The 23,087-nt window shown below is 43.8% G+C and overlaps 1 protein-coding gene across 9 annotated transcripts in view; it reads right to left on the reverse strand.

The window, feature by feature from the left end:
* Positions 1-23,087, reverse strand: part of Fryl (FRY like transcription coactivator) — a 224,196-nt gene that overhangs the window by 82,903 nt on the left and 118,206 nt on the right. For 6 of the 9 annotated variants that reach the window (XM_050149637.1, XM_050149638.1, XM_050149636.1 and 3 more), the window contains 10 exons: positions 22,607-22,660; positions 19,405-19,544; positions 17,994-18,090; positions 11,015-11,094; positions 10,231-10,311; positions 7,990-8,158; positions 7,641-7,733; positions 5,920-6,018; positions 4,619-4,720; positions 1,520-1,564 (listed from right to left, as the gene is read on the reverse strand). In XM_050149637.1, the coding sequence (XP_050005594.1) occupies positions 1,520-1,564; positions 4,619-4,720; positions 5,920-6,018; positions 7,641-7,733; positions 7,990-8,158; positions 10,231-10,311; positions 11,015-11,094; positions 17,994-18,090; positions 19,405-19,544; positions 22,607-22,660 (960 nt within the window). The remainder of the gene's footprint in view (positions 1-1,519; positions 1,565-4,618; positions 4,721-5,919; positions 6,019-7,640; positions 7,734-7,989; positions 8,159-10,230; positions 10,312-11,014; positions 11,095-17,993; positions 18,091-19,404; positions 19,545-22,606; positions 22,661-23,087) is intronic. The other 3 variants (XM_050149644.1, XM_050149641.1, XM_050149639.1) reach the window with 1 other exon arrangement.

Below are 23,087 nucleotides of genomic sequence, written 5' to 3' on the forward strand. Positions count from 1 at the left end.
TCTTTTTCTACTTCCCATGTAGATTAGATCCACGTATGTCTCTCTTAGGGTCCTCAACAAAGAGACTCTTTAAGAAAGAGTCTCCCTATAAAGCTCTGCTTGGTTGGCTTCAAACTAGCAATGCAGACCAAGCTAGCCTTAAACTCAGAGCTACTTGCCTCTGCTTTTAAGATTAAAGGTGTCTCTTAGGATTAAAGGGGTGTGAAACCATGTCCAGCAAGAATTCTTAAAAATATTTTTTTTACTTTATTACTTTCATATACTTTAGCAATCTATTTTGCTTCAAGGTTTAGAATAATAAACATCTGCAATAAATAATTAAAAGCATTGCAATAGAGATGGAGGATGTTTTATACTTATCCACTAGAGACCATAAGAGATTTTGCATATATCTACATAAAAATCTGATAGAATTTAAGGCTGGAAAATCCAAATGTTCTCTCTCAATACCAATCCCTTGCTCCATGGGCAGGATCCATCATAATCCCAAACTTCAAATACTCCCCCTGGGGTAGCTTTCTGTTTGCTACTAAAGTAACTAAAGTTACAAGTAATTCATGAATATTACTAATCTAATAAACAATTTTTTTGTAATAATGTCTTCAATAAAACACAGCTTTCCTTTCTACCCTTTAAATCTGACGTATTAGACATCACAATACGATGTCAGCAAGAAATTAAGAAGATAGGAAAGAGAGAGACAGCAGAGAGGACAATTTAGCCCTAAAAACCCTCTGAAGGACTCTGTGATGATGGCTACATAACACCACATGTTTGAGGAAACTCAGAGAAAACAGAGTACTGTATAAATCACAACAGTAATTCATGATGGTGGGAGAGAGAGAGGACAGGATAGAGGAGGGAGATGGGAAGGAACTAATTCATTCATTTTGCTGTATTATGTTGGAATATTAAAAATATCCTTAATTGATCCAGGCCTTGAACAAAAATGCTAATTCTCTAGGCAAAATTTTTACAAATCAGAGTAATCATTTTGTTACATAGAAGTCTAAGGACTTTAACATTCTACAAAGTTTAGACACAGCCGTCAACCATGATCACTACAGTAACCACGTCAATATGCGTATTCCTCTTTCTCTAACATGAACTTTAAAAATTGCCTTGTTAGAAAACCTATACCAATAGGATGACTTTAAAAACTCATTTATCAAGACCACATGGAAAACCTAGGCTATTATCTCCTTAATTCCACTGGACTATATTCCTTTAACATCTTCATTTACAACAGTCAGATGATGTAAGCTAAACACTGTAGTAAAAACCTGTGAATCAATCTCCACCTCCCCCCCTCCCCCATCTCTACACTACATCCTGGGGCTGCAGTTAAGAGCGGACCTTCTGAAGAGGGCGCCCTCTGTGGGTGCGGCTTCCACCTTAAAGCGGGCTGGGGTAAATCCTTCGGACGTGCAATGCAACCACGGGTCAAGGACAAGAACAAAGGCCGCTCTTAGAGGAAATAAAGCGAGATACTTTACTTGGCGACGCCAACACAACTCACCTGCAGGGTTTCTATTTGTTTTCTGATACTGTTGTTAGATGGCATCTAAATAAAGCAACGTGAGACAGCAAACATGAACATGAGATGCGGCACATGCATGTTAGATGAAAATAAGCACAAAACAACGCAGCTCCTCACCAAGGTCTCTATTTAGAAGAAATTTGACATTTCCAAGGCAGTGGCCAGAAATGCTGAGAGAAAAAAAAACCAAAATAACAAAACAAAACGAAAACAAACAAACAAACAAAAAAAACAACCCCAAAGTTTGGTTTCCTAAAGCAGGCCTATGTCATTCAAGCTAGGAAAAGACTAAAATGTCTCATTACCGTCTTTTTCTCAACGGCCTACTGGTTAAGTTCAAATGAAGAAACTACATAAAGATTACTGGGGGCAAATTCTATTTGGTCTGTCTCTTAGTAACTTTACAGAAACTTTAAAGATGGGATTCATAAACCGACTGGACCTAATCTGATTAAAAATAAAGGAGTGGAAATTTACCATATTCTTCTTAAGAGACAAAAATTTGAAACTGAACTGTTGAGCAGAAACGAAGTAGCATCTCTCCTACGTGAGAGCATATTTACTATGATGGAGCCCGCACTCCACTGTGACCGTCAAACTAAAACCTTGCTATGCTAACACAAGGCTCTTTGCTTTGTGTGGAGGGCACGTGTGTGTGGGCGTGAGTGGGTGCGTGCAGGGTTGCGGCTGTCTTCTGGAGTCCTCCTCCACCACGTTCCATGTTACCCAACCGACAGGCAGGGTCTCTCAGGTGAAGTGAAGCCACTGTTCTGGTCTAGTCTACGTGGCCAGTTTGTCCTGGTGATCAGTCCCATGTCTTTACCTTCCAAGGGTTGGGCTATAGGGTAGCTGCAGTGCCCAGTCAACATCTACATGGGTTCCAAGGAACCTAGTTCGGGCCCTCATGCTGCAACACTTTAGCTGGAGTCATCTCCTCAGCCTGGTACTGTACTTACTTTTTTTTTTTTTTTTTTAAGGCTGCATAATAGCTCTAAGTGCCTGGAAAATTCACTATACTAATGACTCTGGAACATAATGTCTCTTAATATCCCAGAACTACAGCCAAAATGCTTCCTTAAAACCTCAGCATCCCTTTGAGTACATTCCAGGACGGCATGGCAGACCGGAAGCAGCAAGCGTTATAAAACTGGATGACTGTGGATGCAAAGCCATCTCTATCACTACTGCCTACGTACACACAGGCCATTTATCCTCTTGTCTGCCTCGGCTACAGTGGAAATGACAAGATACAATCCCCCTAGCATCCAGTAAATATTAGAGAAAGGAATTCTAAGGAGTGGTGGCAATTAAGTGAAAAAAAAAATCTAGATGGATTTTTTTTTAATCAAGAGATTACTTGCATTGGGTGATTGATTAGAAAAGGCCTTTGATTTAATTTTCCAATAAATAAGAGAAATAAAATATAACTTATAGCACATAACTAGATAACATTTCTTAGAATGTTTCAAACCCCTTCCACAGCTAAGCACGGTAGCCACAGTATTGGAAGTTTGATGAGCGAGAGCCCAGTCACACAATTTCTGCTGAATAGAGCCTTAAAGTAGGTTAAGGGTTAATGGCCAAGACAACTGTCATCCAAATAGTCATGCTATGCCGCGTGGCTCTTATCTCCTTTAGCCTGGCAGATTGATACAGCCATTCACATAAATGGACAATGTGCCAGAACCAGTAAATAGGAGGTAAGGGTTCAAAGGAAACAGCATTTTAAATGAAAGCCTCAAGACAAAAAAAAAAAAAAAAAAGAAAAAAAAATGGGGGGAGGGTGCGGAGTTAAGGTGCTGTGAAAATATTGTAAGTATGTTAGGTGGAAACGAAGATACAAAGAAACTTCAACAAAGCAACAGAAAGGTATGAACTGTCATGGAACAGCGCACTCTCCCGGAGACACTAAAAGAACATCTTAAAAACCTTTCAGAAGAAAGTGAGGCCACTCGGAAAATGGCACGTTCCCCCTTCGTGCCTATCTCCGTGTGGATGATCAAAATAAGGACAGGAACAATTGCCTTGTAAGTAACTGACAGTGTTTCTTTCCTGGGTGTGAGACCTAAGAGTCTGATCAAGTCTAAGAATACAACCGAATGCACGTGTAAGAGGGAGAAACAGTCACAAACTGTTTTTGAACACATACATCCTTCATATACCTTACTAGGAAGTCAAACAGTGAAGGTTGAAAGAGCCCTGTTGTTCACTCGGCCTGAGACCTTCATTTAACCTATCTGAGCTCTGGTTTTACTACTGTCAAGACATCGGGTTTTCAGGATCCAGTGTGACTTAGACAAAGACCAGGAAGGGATGGACCGCTTTGATTATACTTCTTTGACTTGTAAGCAAATATCTGAGGAGCCTCATCAAACTGCATTCATATGACAGTTGTGAATTCATATTCAGGTGAAGCTAATCGCTCTTCTACTGTCAGACATTAACTGTGTGCCTAGCCAAAGAGGAAGTGAGGATGAAGCCAGCAGAGGAGCTCTGGCTACAGACTCTCACAGTTGTCTTGTCCACACCAAGAAAGCACAGGCGTGAACGTGCCAGACGGTGTTAGTAACAAGGAGCCCTCCTTTCAGGTCACAACAGCGTCAGGAGCTTACACACTGAGGACCTGGTACCCTGTGTTCAGATCCGCCTGCCCACACTTACTGCAGCAGAGGGGTTTTGGGGGACAGTTTACCATCAAGGCTTTTGCAAGTGACTCAGGCTTGAGCCAACATTACTGAACTTTCTTAAAATAAAAGACAAAGTAAGTATGTGGAGGGTTTTGTGGAGATTAAATAACAGTTCATTTGTAATTCCTGGTAATTGTATTTGTAGGTAAATGTCACTACATCTAAGGCAATGCAATGATCCTTGAAAAGACACAATTCTGCATTAATACGAATCGAGCAGAGAATTTACTAATTTCCATATGATTCCCTGAAGAAGTACAGTCCATCACAAATATATTATTCAAATGCACCATGGGAAATGGAAGTGTTTGCTATTTACTCTTCAGTGGGTACAGAGAGAGGAACACAGCCCAGGCAGTGTCCACAGGGCAGGGGTGTGAGAGTGTCTTACCTTTAAATGCGACAAACAGTTTTGTAGGAAAATATGCCAGTTATTTAAAAAAAACTGTTTCTGACTGACACAGAGAAGACAGGTGATTAGTGGGTACAAAGCCTGTGAGAGACAGGGAGAAGAGAATCAGTATCTTCACAGAAAGCCGCGGGACTCATGAATGACGGCTTCATTTACACCCTCAAAGGAAAAAAAAAAATTAAAGACCTTTTACGCAGCTCCCCCATTTTCAATAGACAGACAAGGAATGAGAAATGTCCCATTCCACGAGACCTTCATTAAGCAAGCGTCTCCCGAGTTAGGACAAGGTCTTCCTTTCTCCTGGACTGTCCCATCCCTTCCCCATTACTGGGCTCAGGACAGACCAAAGGTCAAACTGGCATTTGAGTTTCAGCTGACTCTGGACGAACACGAGGCTACGGCGGCTTATTTTCCAAACATGTGAAGGGAGAAGCAGGCATCACGAACGCCCTACCGAGACGGGAGGCTTAACGTGTGCCCAAGAATGCAAAGCATGTAGGGCAACGTCTGCCACAAGCCAGCGCCATGCTAATTTCATACGAATGTGAACGGTCAATACTGACCGGTTCTCCACACTTTTCCCCAACTGCAGAAAAGTCGTATGAAGAGGCCGGGTTTACTGGGAAGAAATTGCCTTCAGTTTCCGACCGGAAGTGATGAAATTACACGGGAGTTGTTCTTAAAAAACGATGCTCTCAAATACAGGTTTATGGTATGAAATAAAAGAACTTATGGTTTAATATAAATATAAAACTATATTCAACATATAGTAATATAAAATTTAAAGCACCTGTCAAGACAGGTAAACACTGAGCAGGAAGTCTGAAGAACCCATTAAACACAAAGGCAGTAAAATGAGAGAAGGCCATCTGGTAGGCAGTACTCCAGGTTTCTTACAGGTTACTCAATAAACTCTCTTTTTCTCTTTCTTCTCCACCCTCCCTCTCTTTCTTACAGCGTTTCTCTAATTAGCCCTGGCTATCCTGGAACTTGCCGTGTAGACCAGACTGGCTTCAAACTCACAGAGATCCTCCTGCCTCGGCCTCCCAAGCGCTGGGATTAAAGCTGTGTGCTGCAATAGGCCTGGCAACTTTTTTTTTCCCCTTTAAAAATAAAAAGTGGAAAATCTAAAATGGAACAGGAGAGAATACGTGTGCCGTCTTCCCTGTCCTACACTCTGGGTGTCCTGCAATTTCACGTTTTACACGTCTCTTCAATCTCTGCGGGAATCATAAACCAATTGCTACAAAACACATGGATGTTTAAACACTTCTGGGTACCAGCGAGTGCTTCTTCCTGGAACTCAGTTCGAACGTAGTCTGGTACAGCATCTCCACAAAATTTTTCAAACAGGGGACATTGACTTCATTTTTAACAGCCTGGAAAGAGAAGGAAGATAAACAGAGAGAACCGGTTACTACCAGTAAACGACAACTGTGGCCTCCTGAGAACTCTCTGCGTGGTCTGAGGAGAGTTAATGATTCACTGAGAATTTGCAGAGGAGTCTTGTGCACCACATGTTATGTTAATAAAGCAAACCTGGTCAGCGGCCTTCTCGAACAAGAGGAGAAGGAAAGCAAGCAGACAGGACGTGTGGGGATGACAGCCATCTGTTACCCCGTGAGGACTCAGACGGGCCTTTTGGATGAACTCTATTGGGAGTGAGATCTAAGCGGAACCCTTCCAGCCTCAGCTCCTAAGGCTTCACCCCTGGGAGACGGGACAAGCCATGGCATCGTCCTGGCATGGGTTGCTCCTTCCCCAGACAGAACACATCTTTCTTCCTTGCGCCCTTCGTGTTTGCTCAGTTGTCACCGACACTCTCAAGATGGTACTTACATAACCATACTCTATTTAAGAGTTCAACTCCCCTACCCTTAGCCAATCTTCCCTTCTGGGCACCCACACAAGTTCTTCGCAGTGCCTGCCATAACATGACATCTTACATATGCTACATCCAAGTTTATTCTGTTTGTGCGCCAGGAAAGAAGCTCGAGAATCATACAGAATCTTCCCTAGCTTACTGGTGCCTCCATTTTCTAATGCACAGTAGAGTCCCTGATACACAGAAAACAGTAGACAAGGGAACGAAGACGGGTGAAGAGGGGAAGGAGGTCGTCCGAGATGTAAAATGTTCCAGGAACAAGACATCACTTTTACATAGCACTGGGGTTATGGACTGAGGTATGTCCCCACAAAATTCCCATGGAGAGGGGCTACCACACATACTTAAGAGAGTAAATGGACTTGAGGAAAAGTCGCTGGTAACAGGTGACAGGCGATGACTGACTTGGTTGGTTGACTGTTGTTTTTTTTAAATAAAGATAGCCGTGTCTGATAATAAAGTGAATCCAGTTCATGGGACTAAATACCAGGATAAATAACGATCAGGCTGATGGTGTCGTCTGCAAACCTTTAATTCATGGCTTTTATTTGTACCCACTTCCAAAAACCAAACAAAAAACAAAGAAACAAAACCCTTCCTTATTTGGCATTCATTTTTTATAGCAAAGGCTGTGCCAACCACTGTCACTGATATCCCAACTTCTCAGCTTCTTTTTAAACGACAAGCATCTTCTGACACCCCGCCTCTCCTGAGCATGCTCCAAAAGCAGTGCAGGAGCACGTTGGGCAATTCATAAAAACACACGGGCCGCCAGACAACACGTAAAAGAGAAAGCCAAGGCAGTTTAATGTTTCCACTTGAAAATAAATATCCTCACTAAAATTCTAAGTGGAGTGAAATCTGAATAAAAGGCAATTGGCTCCCATATCTCGCCAAGACAAAGGAGGCTAGATTTGCCCTATTACCTACAATAACTACTACTATAGTAATCTATGCCGAGCAACATAACAAGTGGACCTCCAGGGAGCAGGGAGCACACGGGACGAGTGAGGCTGGCATGGGCTCACAGCCCTGCAAGAGCTTTTAGGAAAGAGAGGGAAGTACGTTTTTTTATATGACGAAAACATATGTAGGAAGACGTGCGTGTATACTTACAGCAGCTACGGGGATAAGAATCTCCACAAATAAACCAGCGAGCGCATGTTTTATATCCTTATCTTTTACTTCTAAGAAATACTGAGCGCATTCCTTGAAGGGAAAAAAAGGGAAGTTTAGATTGGCAAGAGGTTAAAGAATCCACAGTATCACATTTTCATGGACGCTGGCTTATTTTATCACAGAGCTGAGGGCAAGACAGCCTGAAGTTAAGACAGAGTCACCCCACACCAAGGAGAGTTAACTCACGTAGAATTAAAGAGAAAACAATCAGCAACAATGGCATTAAAAGGAAGAAGAACAGCCAGTGTTGGCTAGCCGCAGCTGCCAGACCCGAGGATGACGTCACCTGCATGAACTGAAACGAGGCCTCGAAATCTTCCACAGGGTACATCTTCACTCGGAAAAACTTCATCCCCATTATCAAGCTGATGACACTCTGAACCACGTGCGGGCTCTGCTCCTTTTGTCGTAGCTCTTTTAACTCGGTCACGAACTTCTTCCTGACCGCCTGAAACCTTGAATACACACGGAGACATCATCTGACCAGACCCAAAGACACCAGCTTCCCATGTGACCTCTAAGGTGAAATCAAAGGCCATCCAGCCCGACGGGCACCTCCGTTCTCTGCCTTCATCAGAATGACCAGGAAAACACACATAGTGGAATCTGTGTCATGTTGACACACTCTGGGTTTATTTTAAAGTCAGGAGCTCCGAAAGGAGAAAGCACAGAGGATATTTTCTTGAGTCATTGGTATAGATAGCACCACTGCTATTTATTATCAACAGTGGAATAACACCAAATAACATCCTCGAGACACATCATCGCGTACATAAGATTGTCTCCAAACGTTAAAGCCCCTTTCTAAGTTTCTTATGACAGACACATGGGGAATGGATCAGGAACTACAAATCAACTCAAAGAGACAACCAATCAATTGCAGGGTATTGATCAGACCTGAAAATCGGTGTCTCTCATGTGTAGAGACACAGAGAAAGGGTGCTGATCTCCCTGTGTGAAGGCCCGAGAAACACGTGAGCACGATCCCGAATTTAAATCAACAATCCAATCGTTGTGACTAACATTTCTTTGCTTACAGTTTAAGAAGCTATCTAAAGTCAAGAACTCTGGCACCTGGAGGGAATCGGAGGCTGGGACAGAAGGCCTGCTGGGAATATGAGGCCATTCTGGGCACTATAGCAAGTTCCATTCCAGGCCAACCTAGGCTACTACGGGGAGACTTGTCTCAAGAAAACAGCAACAACAACAACAACAAAATCCTAAAATCTTCAGGGACCAACAAAGACCGAATTGAAATCGCTACAATCAGAGAAGATCCAAACACCAAGCCTTTGTCAAGCTCCTTCCCGATTCCTTAGTGGAGATGCACCCTGCCCCTTGGGTGCTTTGAGTCTCTCGTGGTTTGCCTCCCTTTGCACGTCTCCATGCTCCACACACAAACACGCACACGCACGCGCACACGCACGCACACAAGAGGGAACGCTACAGCGCTGCTCGATGGCGCTGTATTTCTTTTTCTCACAACTAAATGAGTGAGGTTAGTCCCACAAACTTCCCGGCCATTTAGCCTCCCTTTCCCTACCACTCAGAGTCAACGTGGGCCACATAACTTGGTGCTCTCCAGCATCTAGCTTGCTATTATATTGTATTGGATTGGAATATCTGATTGATGCTTCTAAGACGGAGACACATTTTATTTTTTTAAAATCCCATGAATTACGATGTAAAGAAAAATAGATTTACTGCTTTTACCTAGGATTACATGTCCATTCACCTGAGTTAAGGAATGTTGTTGGCTAAGTGGAAATGAGACATCAAGGTGCTATTTTGGGAGGCTTGATCAATTAGAACACTTGAACTCTGCTCTGAATCTTACGGCATGAGCTACACAAAGGGTCCCCAGAATAAAAAAAGGATTGAAATGTACTAAAAATATACAGTGCCCAATGTTAAAGTGCAAACTGGGGAGCACTGATGAGAAGCAAGCTTGCTTAAGAACTTACAAAGATTGCCTTGTGGTGAGTTTAGGGCCAATGACTCTTCCAAGTCCATCCAGGTAAAGACAAACTGAGAGTCTCCTAACACACTGCAACCACAGATCCAAAAGACAGCTCAGGAAAGCCCCGTGAGTGGACCTCCTACAGAGCCAAGCTTGCAGTGGAGCAATCCGGCATCGTTATCTTTCCTTACTTGGTATTGATCCCTGATACTGAAAACTATTTCATAGTAGAACAAGATGATTAGAATTCACTTCAGTGCAGGCTAAGGAATATAAGCGCTTGACTGGAAACAATAAAATTAATTAGCTCTGCCCACAGCTCTAGATAAACACTTTTTGAAAACATTTCTCATAGAATTCTTAAAAAATGGGGTTGAAGCAGTGTCCTGACTCTCCCGGACAACTTCTGACTTGACTCAAGATGAACACACACACAAAAATAACTAAATAAGAGCAAGCTGTGTAGTTGAGGAATGGGCCTTGCTTGGGATCTCTACGGCGCACAGTCAGCAAGGCTGGAACAAATCTCTCTAAAGTACAGCAAGGACAATGGGTTCTGAGGCTTACTTTGACTGGGCAAGAACGCCAATCACCTCTGCGTACAAATCCGCAATGACATGAACGTTCCCAGTGTTGGTTCCTGAATATCTGAAACAAGAACAGAACAAACACAGTGTTTTATTAAATGCTTTCTCTCAAGACACTTAACATTCCTTATCAGCAAGCCAGGTGTGGTGGCTCACACTTGAATTCCCAGGACCTGGGAAGCAGAGGCAGGAGGATGACTAGCAGTGTGAGGCTAACATGAGCAACATAGCGAGTTCCGGACTAGCCTGGATTACAGAGTAAAAATCTGTCACAAAAGCAAACTAAAAAAACAAAACAAAACCAGAAAGGAGAAGAAGAATCAATCAGTAATTCTTTCACAGAGTTTAGAGACATCTTCACTGAAAACTTACTTATAGGATAAAAACCACAGGAATGCTCTTCTGTATACCTTTTAATTTGCCATGAAATTTAACATTCTAATTCTTACAAATCCAACCCACAGGGCTATGAACTATTTTTTTTTACAAACTTTTTCCTACATTCGGGAAAGACTAAAAATAATTGGGAGATAACTGTTTTGAACTCTTTATAGAATTCAAACTTGAGATCCAGGCAAGGTAACACATGCCTGTCATTCCTGCATTGGGGAGGGGGGGGGGGACAAAAGGATTGAGAGTTCAAGGCCAGCGTAGACGACACAGTAACCAGGAGACAGCCAAAACCAGAAGTGATGAGGAGGGATTTAAACAGCCAGAATCTGGAGTGTGGAAGAAGAGCAACAACTGCAATAGTTAATACTTACCCTTCCTTGTGCTTAAAGTGCTTAAAAGCTAGGTTTAGAACCTCGTGAACTAAGGGGTCGGGCACAGGGTGAACAGGAATCTGGAATGTAAAGAGAAGCATCATGTCAGGAAGGCGTACGTGACACGGTAGACTTTAGGAACAGATCGGCAGTTTCAGTACTGTCAAGGAGTTATTCCTAAGGCAATCCACATATTTTGATAATGAAGATGGAAAATGCACAAGCTACTATTTTATACTCAATGGGAAACACCAAGTCTGAGAACAGCGAGCCGGAAAGGTGACGCAAGTAAGCGAGGCTGTACACCTATACACGGGTGTGGTGTGTGGTGCGCGGCACTTTCCACCCGGCGCGTGATCAAGTGAAGGGATCACACTGCACATTACCCACAAGAGGCTTCGTGAGGTGCAGGTAAGAGAAGACAGGTGTGAAGCTCTCTCTTCCGTGCTGTCTACAGCCAGGAGTGAGTTTCACTTTCTGGAGGACTTCGCCCTGATGGAGGCCTGAGGGCCTTTGAACCAGGAGGACACCAGTCATTATTCCTGGAGACAGGAGGTCAGTACGAGATGGGGCAGCGTAAAAAGGTCTGACTAAGCCACTGTTAGCTACCAGGTGTCCTCTCCTGTGTTCACCTCCCCATAATGCACCGCCTCTACAAGTCCAAAATACATTTAAGTCACAAGTTAATACTCTGTCAAAATAGTATACAAGCTTCTGAGTCTAAACCCTTCTTTCCACGCGTATTTTCTTTTTTTTTTTTGGTTTTCCGAGACAGGGTTTCTCTGTGGCTTTGGAGCCTGTCCTGGAACTAGCTCTGTAGACCAGGCTGGTCTCGAACTCACAGAGATCCGCCTGCCTCTGCCTCCCGAGTGCTGGGATTAAAGGCGTGCGCCACCATCGCCCGGCTTCCCACGCGTATTTTCTTATAAAGGCCTCTGTATGCAGATACAGTAAATCCCTTGACCTGTCACTTGGTCCCTTGTCAATTTATTGTGTAAGTCTCTAGTTATTGAAACTATAGCAGAACAAGACGCTTTCTCTGTTTTGGAAAAAGATTTGTTTATGGGTTTGTTTGTTTTTTTTTTTTGGTTTCGTGTATGTGTAAGGGTCTGTGCATGCAAGAGTAGGTGCCCATGGAAGTCAGCAGCGTTGGGTCCCCAGAAGCTGGGGTCACAGGCAATTGTGAGCTGCCCAACACGAGTGCTGTGATCAAGCTTGGGTGTGCCCTCTCCAAGAGCGGTAAGAGTCTTAACCACAGGCCACCTCTTCAGCCTACCTTCCCATTTTCCCACAGTAACAGTTACATGCCTAAGAAAATAGTAAGGGTTACATTTCACTGGCTCATTTTAGGAACCAATTATGAGTGAAAAATAAGTACTAGATGAAAATAAATAGTATTATTTTAAAACGAGGTTCAAAATAAAAAAAAACCACTAATATTGAAATTCACATAAAACATATTTAAAATTAAGAAACTATTATAAAAATTAGCAGAATAGCAAGGCAGGAGGCTAGCAAAGAATGAACTTGAAATCCATGTAATTGGGTTTAAATCATAGTTGCCAAACTCAGCAGTAGGCTCACATGTAAACATTTAAAACCCACAAACACAGCCAGCCACAAAAGGCATCAGTGATAACTGTATCTCTTAGGCAGAATCATGACTTACTCAATTCCAGAAACCTGAGGTCCAATGTGACGAGAAACAAAACCACAGAGGCATCAGACTTCTCTAAAATCTTTGACAATGCCTATATACCAGTAAGGTGAACTTGGGTGATGATGTCCACACGAATGCATTTCTGCTTTCTGCACATTCTAGGACTTCTCAGAACTACAAGGCAACAGGGGGCCATGGCAGAACTACAGACAGCTGGCTGGGAGGTGTCAGAGGGAGGGCTAGAACCACAGGCGAGGAGCCTCCTCCTATGAGGGAACGACAACAGTCTACAGACCCGAGTTTAAGTCTCTACGGCCACTGCTGCCCCGGCAGAGGCCATTATGCTGGCAGGGTGGCCCGAAGCGACACTATTTAAACACGAGCTGCTTCTACTTGCTAGACAGACTTGAGTTTCTGCTTCCTCTCTGGGGCACATGCAGTGCACACCAGTATTCTCCAGTCCCGAGAGGATGCGCTTTGGGGCATGGCAAAGGGAGAGTCGCCCTGTCCACTCATCCTCGGCCACCTTTCTCTGAAGTTACCGTCTGGAAATGCAGATGGAGGGATGGGTAGAGGCTGGAGGCACTGGATGCCAAGACAAGGGAAGGTAGGGTAACAGGGCCAAACCTCACGGAAGTAGATGGCATGACTCTATTATGCCCCAGACCAATATTCCTGCACTGGGTCAACAGCATATTGCAGAGCACCCAAGGGAACAGGAGATCACTGGAGTCGCTGCTCTGTCCTGTAAGTTTCGGTCAGTCAGGCCACTAACCCATTATCTAACCGGAGCAAGCATCTGTCATGAGGTGATGTCAGACCTCAAACACGCAAAGCAGGATGTGCTTGACCGAGCAGTTCAGCTCCCAGAATTCAACCCCCCACTCACAATGCTCACATGCAGGCCAGGTCCAGGTGTCTGTAGCCTCAAAATCATGTGACTACCTTCTGAGTGGCTTCATTTGCAAAGAACGGGTACTTCATGTGGTGAACTGTGTTCTAGTTTCCCCACACCGATTTCCTCACAGTGAAGTCTGGTGTGAAAGGCAAGGCGTCTTAAACCCATGACTTCTTCTAAATACTGTGTCAGCTCTGGAGACTCCTGAGTTCTCCCCACCTCAGCCAGGACAGCACTCGGCCGCTCAGCGTACACTACTGCCCTACGCTAAGACCACCACGCTCAGCATTTTAAACATGCCCGTTACAGAGGTGTCTCACAGGTTTGTGGACATTGTTCACACCACTTATAACAGGCTTACCGGGTAGGTATTTGCGCTCTATACACGAGGGAGATACATTTCTAGGGTTGGCTTTTATCTAAAACATTCTATGTCCCTAGGCTCTAAACTACACATACACAAAATGTACCTAAGCAAGGAAACCGACGAGGACAGAATGTCTAGCTGGTCTGCTCAGACTTACAGCCAGAAAAGAAAGCTGGATGCAGGAAGAAGAGATAAAGGAAATCTCTTCTTATGGCAGGAGACTGGAACACTAGGACTTTACTTCCAGAACTGAACACAGTCACAACCATCTCTAATTCCTTATTTCAAGAGTGAAAACGGCTTGAGCTGAATGGCCAAAATATGGAGTAGGATCTATCGGCTTAGACAGAAAGAAGTCTACTTCTGTAGGGTAATATTCTCAAGGTTTTCACATCTAACGCTTGTTGTGGCATGAGCTGCAGTCTTTGTTTTAGCCGAATATTCCAGAAGGGTGAACGCGGTGTGCAGGTATGCAGTTCATTCCAGTGGCCACCTCACGAAATTTTATCTTCTTATTGCATCTTATCACAAAATCACATTGGACAGGAGCGCTGGTGGGGGGGGAGGGGCGCTCACTCCTGAAGGTGACCATATCCATTTCCTCCTCATGGTGACATACAGCAGAAGAGCAAGTCCCTCCCACCTACCTTTCCCAGCATGCCTCGGGCCTTCCCCCGGCATATCCCACACTGCTGTGCACCTGAAAGTGCTCAGTGTCCACCCACAGATGAAAACCCTTCCACGGAAGCGTTTCTCACCCTGTTCATGGCCTCCAAGTCTCAATGAACAATGAAAACTCGATATAAAACCCAAAGCATTCCGAAGCCTCTAAATGCCTGCGTGCTGGTGAAACACGATTCTATCAGGCACCCTAAAGCCCCTGGTTAAACACTAAAGCCTACAGCAGGCCTTAGCCACCTACTGTTCTTCTGTATATATGTGTGCATGGAGCTTGGCTGTGAAAGTCAGGGTGTCCCTACGTCATTTTTAATTATTGTTACTGTGTGGTGTGTGTATATGGTGTATGAGTGTGGGTGAGCGCTCCCACCTGTGCGCAAGTGTGGGGGGCCCGAGGCTGAGAAAGCCTCCTCCATCACTTCTCCAACCCACTTGTTCAGACAGGCCCCTCAGTGCCTTAGGTGCATCAATCCTATTAGATTGACAGGTCAGTGAGCTCCAAGGATTCTCCTGTACCATACCCCCAGTGAGGGGGTTATAGGTGCTCGCCCCACTCAGTTTTTAGATGAATGTTGGGGATCTGAACTCAGGTCCTCGTGGTTACACAGCAGGCAATTTACCCACTGAGCCATCTACCCAGTCCTCCGTCTTACTTTTTTTTAAATATATTTTTTTTTGATCTTGAGTTAGTTTTTTCCCCCCGTGGTAAAATATTATTATTTAATTTCATTTTTAAATTAAGTTATTTTCATACCAAGTTGTTATGATTAAAACATTAATTTGAAAAGACACCAGCCATTTTCATCTAATGTCATAGCACTGATTTTTACTAATAAATAGAAAGTTCTTATTATTGAAAGCAATCTCGCAAATTTCAAAACAAAAGAACTACCCAATAATCATCACCCCATCACTACAACAGCAGAGGGCACTGCCTGGGAATCTCCCATCCACCAAGTACGACGGAATCCAGTTCTCACGATGCAACACAAGTATATTGTGAGCATCCTTTTACACAGAGGACAAAGGGCTAGTGGAAAACAACTTAGCCCGAGTTCCCCAGCAAACAAGACAGACAGTATGTGCCTTGGCCACCTCCCAACAATGACAATGATCAGCTGGCACAAAGATTACAGAATCCTTCATGCATGGCATAGAGTTCAAAACATGGGTAGTAGTGACCACATAACTGTTATCCAGGGACAGATAATTTATGCTATAAGGTCGAAGACTAGGTCATGTGAGCAGTTACTACTCTTCAACACTGAGCCTGGTGTACCGATACTTTAGTACCCCAAGTACCTCTACCGGCGACAACATTAACAGAAAAGCACTAGTAAACTCAAGATATAGCAAGTCAATTACTCTGGGGTTTACGAAGCTCTATGTCATTGTGACACAAGGAAATGAGAAACTTCTACTGATTGTTATTTCGTTTTCTATAAATTTAGAGAAGCCAATTGAAGACAAAAACAAGTCTGCCTTTTTGTGGAGAATCCCTACAAAGAGTTTCAGAAGCCGTGAGCCTAAGTCCTCAGCGACTGGCTTATCTCTGGCTGGGTACGTCTGAACTCTGGTGTGAGGTGATGGTCAAGGATGAGGGAAGGGCATCAGAAACCGAGTCATTATCAGAGGCCACACATTGTTGTCTCCCGCGAGCTATGAGTCAGCAAGGCCTTGTGCAGTGATCTTGAAAAATGAGCCAACGAGCAAGACTTCTAAAAGGCCCGTGTTCCTTGGTGCCAAGGATGTCCTGTGTTAGAAGAGCTGTGTGGACTATTGAGGCTGAGACAGGAGGCTTGGGACTCTGAGAAAAAGGAGGGAGAGGGCAGGATGAGGGTGGGAGAAGGTACCCACCCCTTCAAATGCACACCACAGGTTGCCTTGTGGGTTGGAGCTCTAAAGCCAGTGCAAGTACAGGTGATTTTTTTGGTTGGGAAAACAAAACAAAACAATGGCAACGAAACAGAAACCAACCCACAAGTCACACGCAAAGGAGAAAAGCTTTTGTGGGGCAGGATCCCAGAAGGAAGTCCAGTACACTGCACAAAGAGAAGAGCGTATGGCCACCGCCCTCCCACTCACCTAAACTCGCGCACCGCGGGGAGTAGGAACGGGGCACACACACTGCAGGCCCACAGGCCTCGGCACAGAAGTGCTGCTAGCCCTCAGCACAGGGGGCCAGTCAAGTTCACCAGGGCCCTTTCTCTCTGCAGCAGTCCTGCCCCAGTTACTTCGGCTTTAGCATCATGGCATCCGGGCCACACTCAGAGATCAGAGAAACCAAACCTGGCCTGTTAGTGCAGTCACACAGAGGAAATCTGACTCCCAGATCTACTAAAACAACAACATCAGAAACAAACAAACAAACAAAAGCACCTTACAAAATATATACTTCGACTGAATGTGTAAGGTGACTCTGACTGCTGATGAACTCACTCATCTTTTTTTATGTCTTTGTTATGCGTTTTATTTTCAGATTTCTGGCTCTCAAATAAATGCCTGTTCATAAACAATGTAACAGAAACACAAAGCATAAATGATCCTATAATCCAAGCATATATTACGTTAACTAAATCAAAGCAGAGTGCATGTTACTTTTAGATTTGGCATCTGCTCCTCTTTTACTTCCCATCCAAAGTAACAAAAATGAAAGTCCTGTCCAAACACATCATACACAAAATGTGTTCTTTTTTCTTCTCCAACCACAGTCCACAGCTAGAAATACATGGATGATCCTTTAATGACATATAATGTCTTAAAGACTATAAACTTTAAAAAAAATCGTCAAATGAATACAGGTATATTTGTATGCACACCTTTATTAATTTTTAACAAATGACATGTCTAGCATTTTTTTTGTTGTTGTTGTTGTTTTTTGAGACAGGGTTTCTCTGTGGTTTTGGAGCCTGTCCTGGAACTAGCTCTTGTAGACCAGGCTGGTCTCGAACTCACAGAGATCCGCCTGCCTCTGCCTCCCAAGTGCTGGGATTAAAGGCGTGCACCACCACGGCCGGCCTCATGTCTAGTTTTTTTTTTTTTTTTTTTTTTTTACTTACACCTCATGGAAATTAAGTGGGAAAAAGAGATTAAGTAGTGGAATGAAAGGCAGACAGTACTTAGAGCTAAAAGGTCCATTTAGCTCATCCCTGCTAATATGATCCTGCATCTTGGATGGCATATAGAGGTAAAAGAATAGGGACAGACAGGCACAGAGCAAGCAAGCCCCGGGCAATGGAAAGACACGTACTTAAGTTAAATGATCTGATGACTACGTGGGCTGGAATTGGCGATAACGTCCAAAATGAAGACCGTGAAACAGGAAGGCACAGCACACAGCGGGAGATCCCGACTTGTGAGACACGAAGGCACTTACCTGCTTTAGAACTTCAACCAAAACTAAACAAAAGATGAAGTCTACAGCTAGGTCCCGCCGCTCTAGTAGATAATCTCTCTCTCGATGCTGCTCATCCCTGAAACAACAAGCCGACATGAGAACCGCGTGGGGCCTCCAGGTTCTAAAGTGGCTCCCGTGTTTCCTGCATTCCTCCCTAGCTCAAGTGTGCATGACTGAGTGCGTCTGTGGCCTGTGGGGGACGGGGGCTTATTCCCAGCACCAAATGCGATGGGGACTTTGCTTCAAAAACTACATGGATGGCATGTTGTCATTTTTTTACATTGACTCTTTATATATGTACTTCACTGTTCTATCTACTAGAATTTGTCCTAATCGAAGAACTGGCAAGAAGAAAAATACTTTAAGTTTCATCAGAAACTTCATATTTCATTGGTAGGGCTTCATATTTCATTGGTAGCTTTTTTGTTGTTATTGGAGGGCCACTTGTTTGTTTCCTGACCGCCCAGCAGCTCAGACCCCAGACATAATCGCACAGAAACTACATTATTTAAATCACTGTTTGGCCCATTAGCTCTAGCTTCTTATCGGCTAACTCTTACATCTTAATCGAACCCATCTCCATTAATCATTGTATTGCCACATGGCTGTGGCTTACCGGCTAAAGTTCTGGCGTCTTTCTCTGGTGGGGCTGCATGGCTTCTCTCTAACTCCTCCTTCCTTCTCCCAGCATTCAGTCTAGTTTTCCCCACCTACCTCTATTCCCTCTGCGGACCCAAGACAGTTTCTTTATTAACCAATGGTATTCACAGCATGCTGAGGGGAATCCCACATCATTTTGTTATTGTTGTTATGAACTAAGCAAAAGCGCTAACTTTTCTAGATGAAAACACAATTGGGGTAACTTTCTCACACACCTAAGGTGATTCTTTACATTAGACACATACCAAAGTATAGTACTAAGCTGCCAGCAGTTACCTGAATGATGATGTTCTATGTAACCCAAGATCCTTTGGGAAGTTTGGAGACAGAAGACAAGCTCTTTGGGTACCAATTCTTTCATTCTCACTGTATTGCAGTGCTTCCCTTTACAAACAAGCTGGGCTTTCTCAAAGTTGGCACCATGCCTTAACTGTCTTTACAAGCTCCGCACTGAATTCTGGGGTGACTCTCCTGAGATCTCTTTCTGCTGACTATCCTGGTGTGGATACCCCAAGCCTCCATCGGATACAATAGATGATTAAAGTTTAAGCACGACTCGCCTTCATTCTTACTGCCACACACATGGGCGTAAACTCAACCTATACTGTTTCTAACTAAAGCAATCCATGCTCGGCAGCCACAAGACACAATCTCCGCTTGATAACACCCTCAATCCCTCGGCTGCAAGCATCTCAAGCCCAGGTAAAATGAAGTTCAACAAACCACTTACCCCTTAGATTTCGTGCTAGACCTAGGCCTGTACTCATAGGATTCATCTTCAGTTCCGTTCTGGCGTCGGTACCAGTCAAACAAGGTTCGGAGTAAGGAAGGGAGACAGTGCTCGGCTACAGAGCTCATAGAGCTTATCAACTGAAAGGCAAGACAGAGCCAGCTATAACAACAGAAAGCAGCAGCGGACAGCAGCCGCCCAGCTCCACCAACCCCCACCCGGACACGCACGGAGACAGGAACTTACATAAAACGAGTCACAGAGCGAAAAGATGAGCCAAGGCTTTGGCCATGTGATGAAATAAAACTCAGCTTAAGCTTTAGCCACAATTAAACTTTATCCCAAACCATCCAGTTTAGCTCAGTAGCTTGCCATCTTTGGGCGGCCACATGCCGCTGATGTGTGTAAGATCAAGCGTGTCTGCTACGCCACTGGTTACGCTTGTGGCGGTCCCCAGAGAGCAGCGAAGTACACGGGTGAATTACTGCTTCCTTTCATAAGCGTTCTACCCACACCTTCAAAGCATTTCTGCTCCTGCCCCACCAGCCTGTCAATGCTTATATGAACAAGACTCCAAGTTCTGGCTGATAAGATTTGGAGACAAAGAAGATTACATTGCGTGAGGATGTTGGAAAAGGCTCCATCTTAGCATGTACTACAGTGACACGGTGTTGGGAGCAGTGAGACCCCAGATCCTGAATTTCTTGTAATCCCCTGATCTGAGTGCCTACAGCTGCTCTGAGCGCGAGACCTTCAGGAGTTCCTGATGGCAGGAGAGTGGTTTCTGGTGGGTTTGGCTGGGGCGTGGCTATCTCTATATAATCTGCCCCTGAACACAATAAAGGGGGCATTCTTGGGGAATTCAAGGATGACCCGTGTTGCTCTGTCTGTGTGTGTCTGTGTATTTTAACCTCCAGCCCCTTGCCCAAAGCTTGCAAACTGGGGAATAGCGCACCGAGCACAGACACGGGGGCGCGGTGCCCGGCAACACGGAAGAACTATGATCATTCTGATATCCACAAAATAACACAGCAGAGCCACGGCAAGAACAAATTCTCATGACTGGGACACATTAATGTGTAGAGTGTGGGGCCTGCTAAAATGTGGTGTGTCCCTGATGCTCTCTTAACGCCCTGGTTTGTATCTGCAATGTCCCTTGATGGCTCGGGTATCAAAGGGTTAGTGCCCTTCTCAGGCTGGTATGGGAAACGGCAGGAAATGGATTACCTGGGGCAGGCTCTTGAAGGGAATGTTGGGACTGTAGCCCCTTCCTGCTTCTCTCTACCTCTGAACTATCACAAGCTACCATAGGATATACTGTGCCTTCACAGGCAGGAAGCAACAGGATCAAGTAGCCATGAACTGCAACCTCTGATACAAGCCTTTCTTCCATCCAAGTCAATTACCTCAGGTTCTTTGTCACGGCACAGAAAGCTGAGTAACACCAAATTCGAGGGAAATGCCATTGGCTTCTCCCTTGACTAAACCCAACTTTCCTAGACTAGGTAAAATGAGTACCCTGGGTCACATGTCATTGAGGATTCCAATGGATTTCTATATCTAGTTCTACCCACTGCCTCAGAAACTAACATTGTAAAATGAGCATGTAGTCAAGCAGGCTCCATGAACCACTGTCGATTTATCTAAGCGGGCCACAGAAGAGCAGTCCAGAGCTCCTTCACTCCTGTGGCCATGGGAAGTCTTTTTAATGAAGAGAAAGTGGTATCTCTAAAATTTAAATCAATTCCCTGGTGTTTAGTGTTCTTTATACACTTAAAATAAAGTTTATCCAGGAAAAGAGAAAAGAATAGCATAGTTTACTTAATTCCACGGCCTTCTTTTCGTTACTGAGGCCCTGTAAGCCTCTTCATGATTTCTAACTTCCGCTGAATTCCATTTATATATAGTATACAGTAATCTATATAATCTATAGATTACTATAATTGGATATGTTTTGTAATATTGGAAATTCTTGTCAAAACAAGATCTTAATCCTATTGTTCATGTGCTTTAAAAAAAATTACATTTTGCTAAACTGAGCAGTGTGGCTTAAATAAGACTTCGTTTAGTATCTAAGAAAGAATAACGAAACATCATCTGTTCTGCCAAACACACTAAAACAGCTCGGATCCCATGCAACATTGTTCCCATCTAGCACTCATCTGCAGACTTTACTGACCATTTGCATTAAAAGCAAAAAACAAAACCCAGAAAACTTTCCTGAAAATGGCACTGAGTTAGAGTCCAAACGCTGGTCATGCACTCACTGAGGAAGCCAGATGCTAATGTTCTCATTCCTTCTGTAGCAGAGCAAGCCCCCAAAGGACTGAGGAACTAGGAATTCCCTTCCTGTGTGGAGTTTCTCTGTAGGCCAGCGTCTACTCACTCAAGGCATATGGAAAAGTGTCTTAGGGAACGGGTTGGAAACGCCAGTACTCTATTGTAGAGCCCTCTCTTGGTGATGAAGGTTTAAAAAAACTGTGGTCGGATCCAGCAGCACAGGACTTTGGCGAGTCCCAGCCAGCAGTCCTAAAAGTCTGCTTTATCTGATCAGTTGATCAAGTCTCAGCGTTCACTTCCTGTTCCTAGACACATTGTTTTGGAAGGCAGCCATGCTCGCCATTATAACACCAATGAATCAGTAGAGACGGGCTTTGGATAAAGGGGCCATGAGTATTGGCGACACCAGATGTTATCATAAATAATCAACATGTAATAAAATGAATATGGTACAAAGACGTGTGAGCCAACATTTAATCTCAGCAAAGGGACAGAATTAATAAAAGAACAGACTTTAGATACTGAAATTCTAAATACAGGTTTCCAAGAACCATGACAGGTGAAAATATGTTAAAGATTAAAAGGTAATGTTAAATTATTAATGTTAAAATGTAAGGTAGCATAATGTAAAAGTTTCAGATCCCTAGGCTAGGAATGGTGGCACATTATCTTTTTTTTTTTTTTTTTTTTAATCTCCGCATTAGAAAAGCAGAGACCCTTGGATCTCAAAGAGTTCAAGGCCAGCCCGGTCTACACAGTGAGAACCTGTCTCCAAGAAACAAACAAACAAACCTACCATTTAGGAATAAACAGGATCACTACACAGGACAAAAGACTTTTTCAATGGTGGACACGTGCAAGCTAGATTATTAGGACAGACACAATTCCCCAAAGAAAGAGCGTTCCCCCCAAATGACAGTACCTGGTCAAACTGTAGATCTTCACCCCTCTGAAGAGATCTAGATAACAGCTTCTCCTGTAAGTAAAAAACAAACAATACAGTTTAAATACAAAACAATAGGAGGCTTCCATGTGATCAGCAATTTAGACTTCACAGTTCATTTTGCTTGTGGTCACTTTCCAGTAGGTCACTTTAAAGAAAGGAAAGCCTCCATCTCACCCTTGCCAAGCAGATGACTCCAATACTCCCATGCATGGGACTTCAGCCACTCTCTAGACAGAGCAGCACTATTTATGACAAACGATTCTTTGACTAAAAAATGAAAGTTTAGCGGGGCAGTGGTGGTGTGCAACGTTAATCCCAGGACTGGGGAGGCAGGGCAGGTGTATCTTCGTGAGTTCAAGGCCAGCCTGGTCTACAGAGTGAGTTCTAGGACAGTCAGGGCTAAAAAGAGAAACCTGGTCTCAAAAAAAAAAAAAAAAAAAAAAAAAAAAAAAAAAAA

Source organism: Alexandromys fortis, unplaced genomic scaffold (genome assembly GCF_014885135.2).
Source record: "Alexandromys fortis isolate MF-2015 unplaced genomic scaffold, M_Fortis_MF-2015_v1.1 scaffold_0, whole genome shotgun sequence".
NCBI lineage: Eukaryota > Metazoa > Chordata > Mammalia > Rodentia > Cricetidae > Alexandromys > Alexandromys fortis.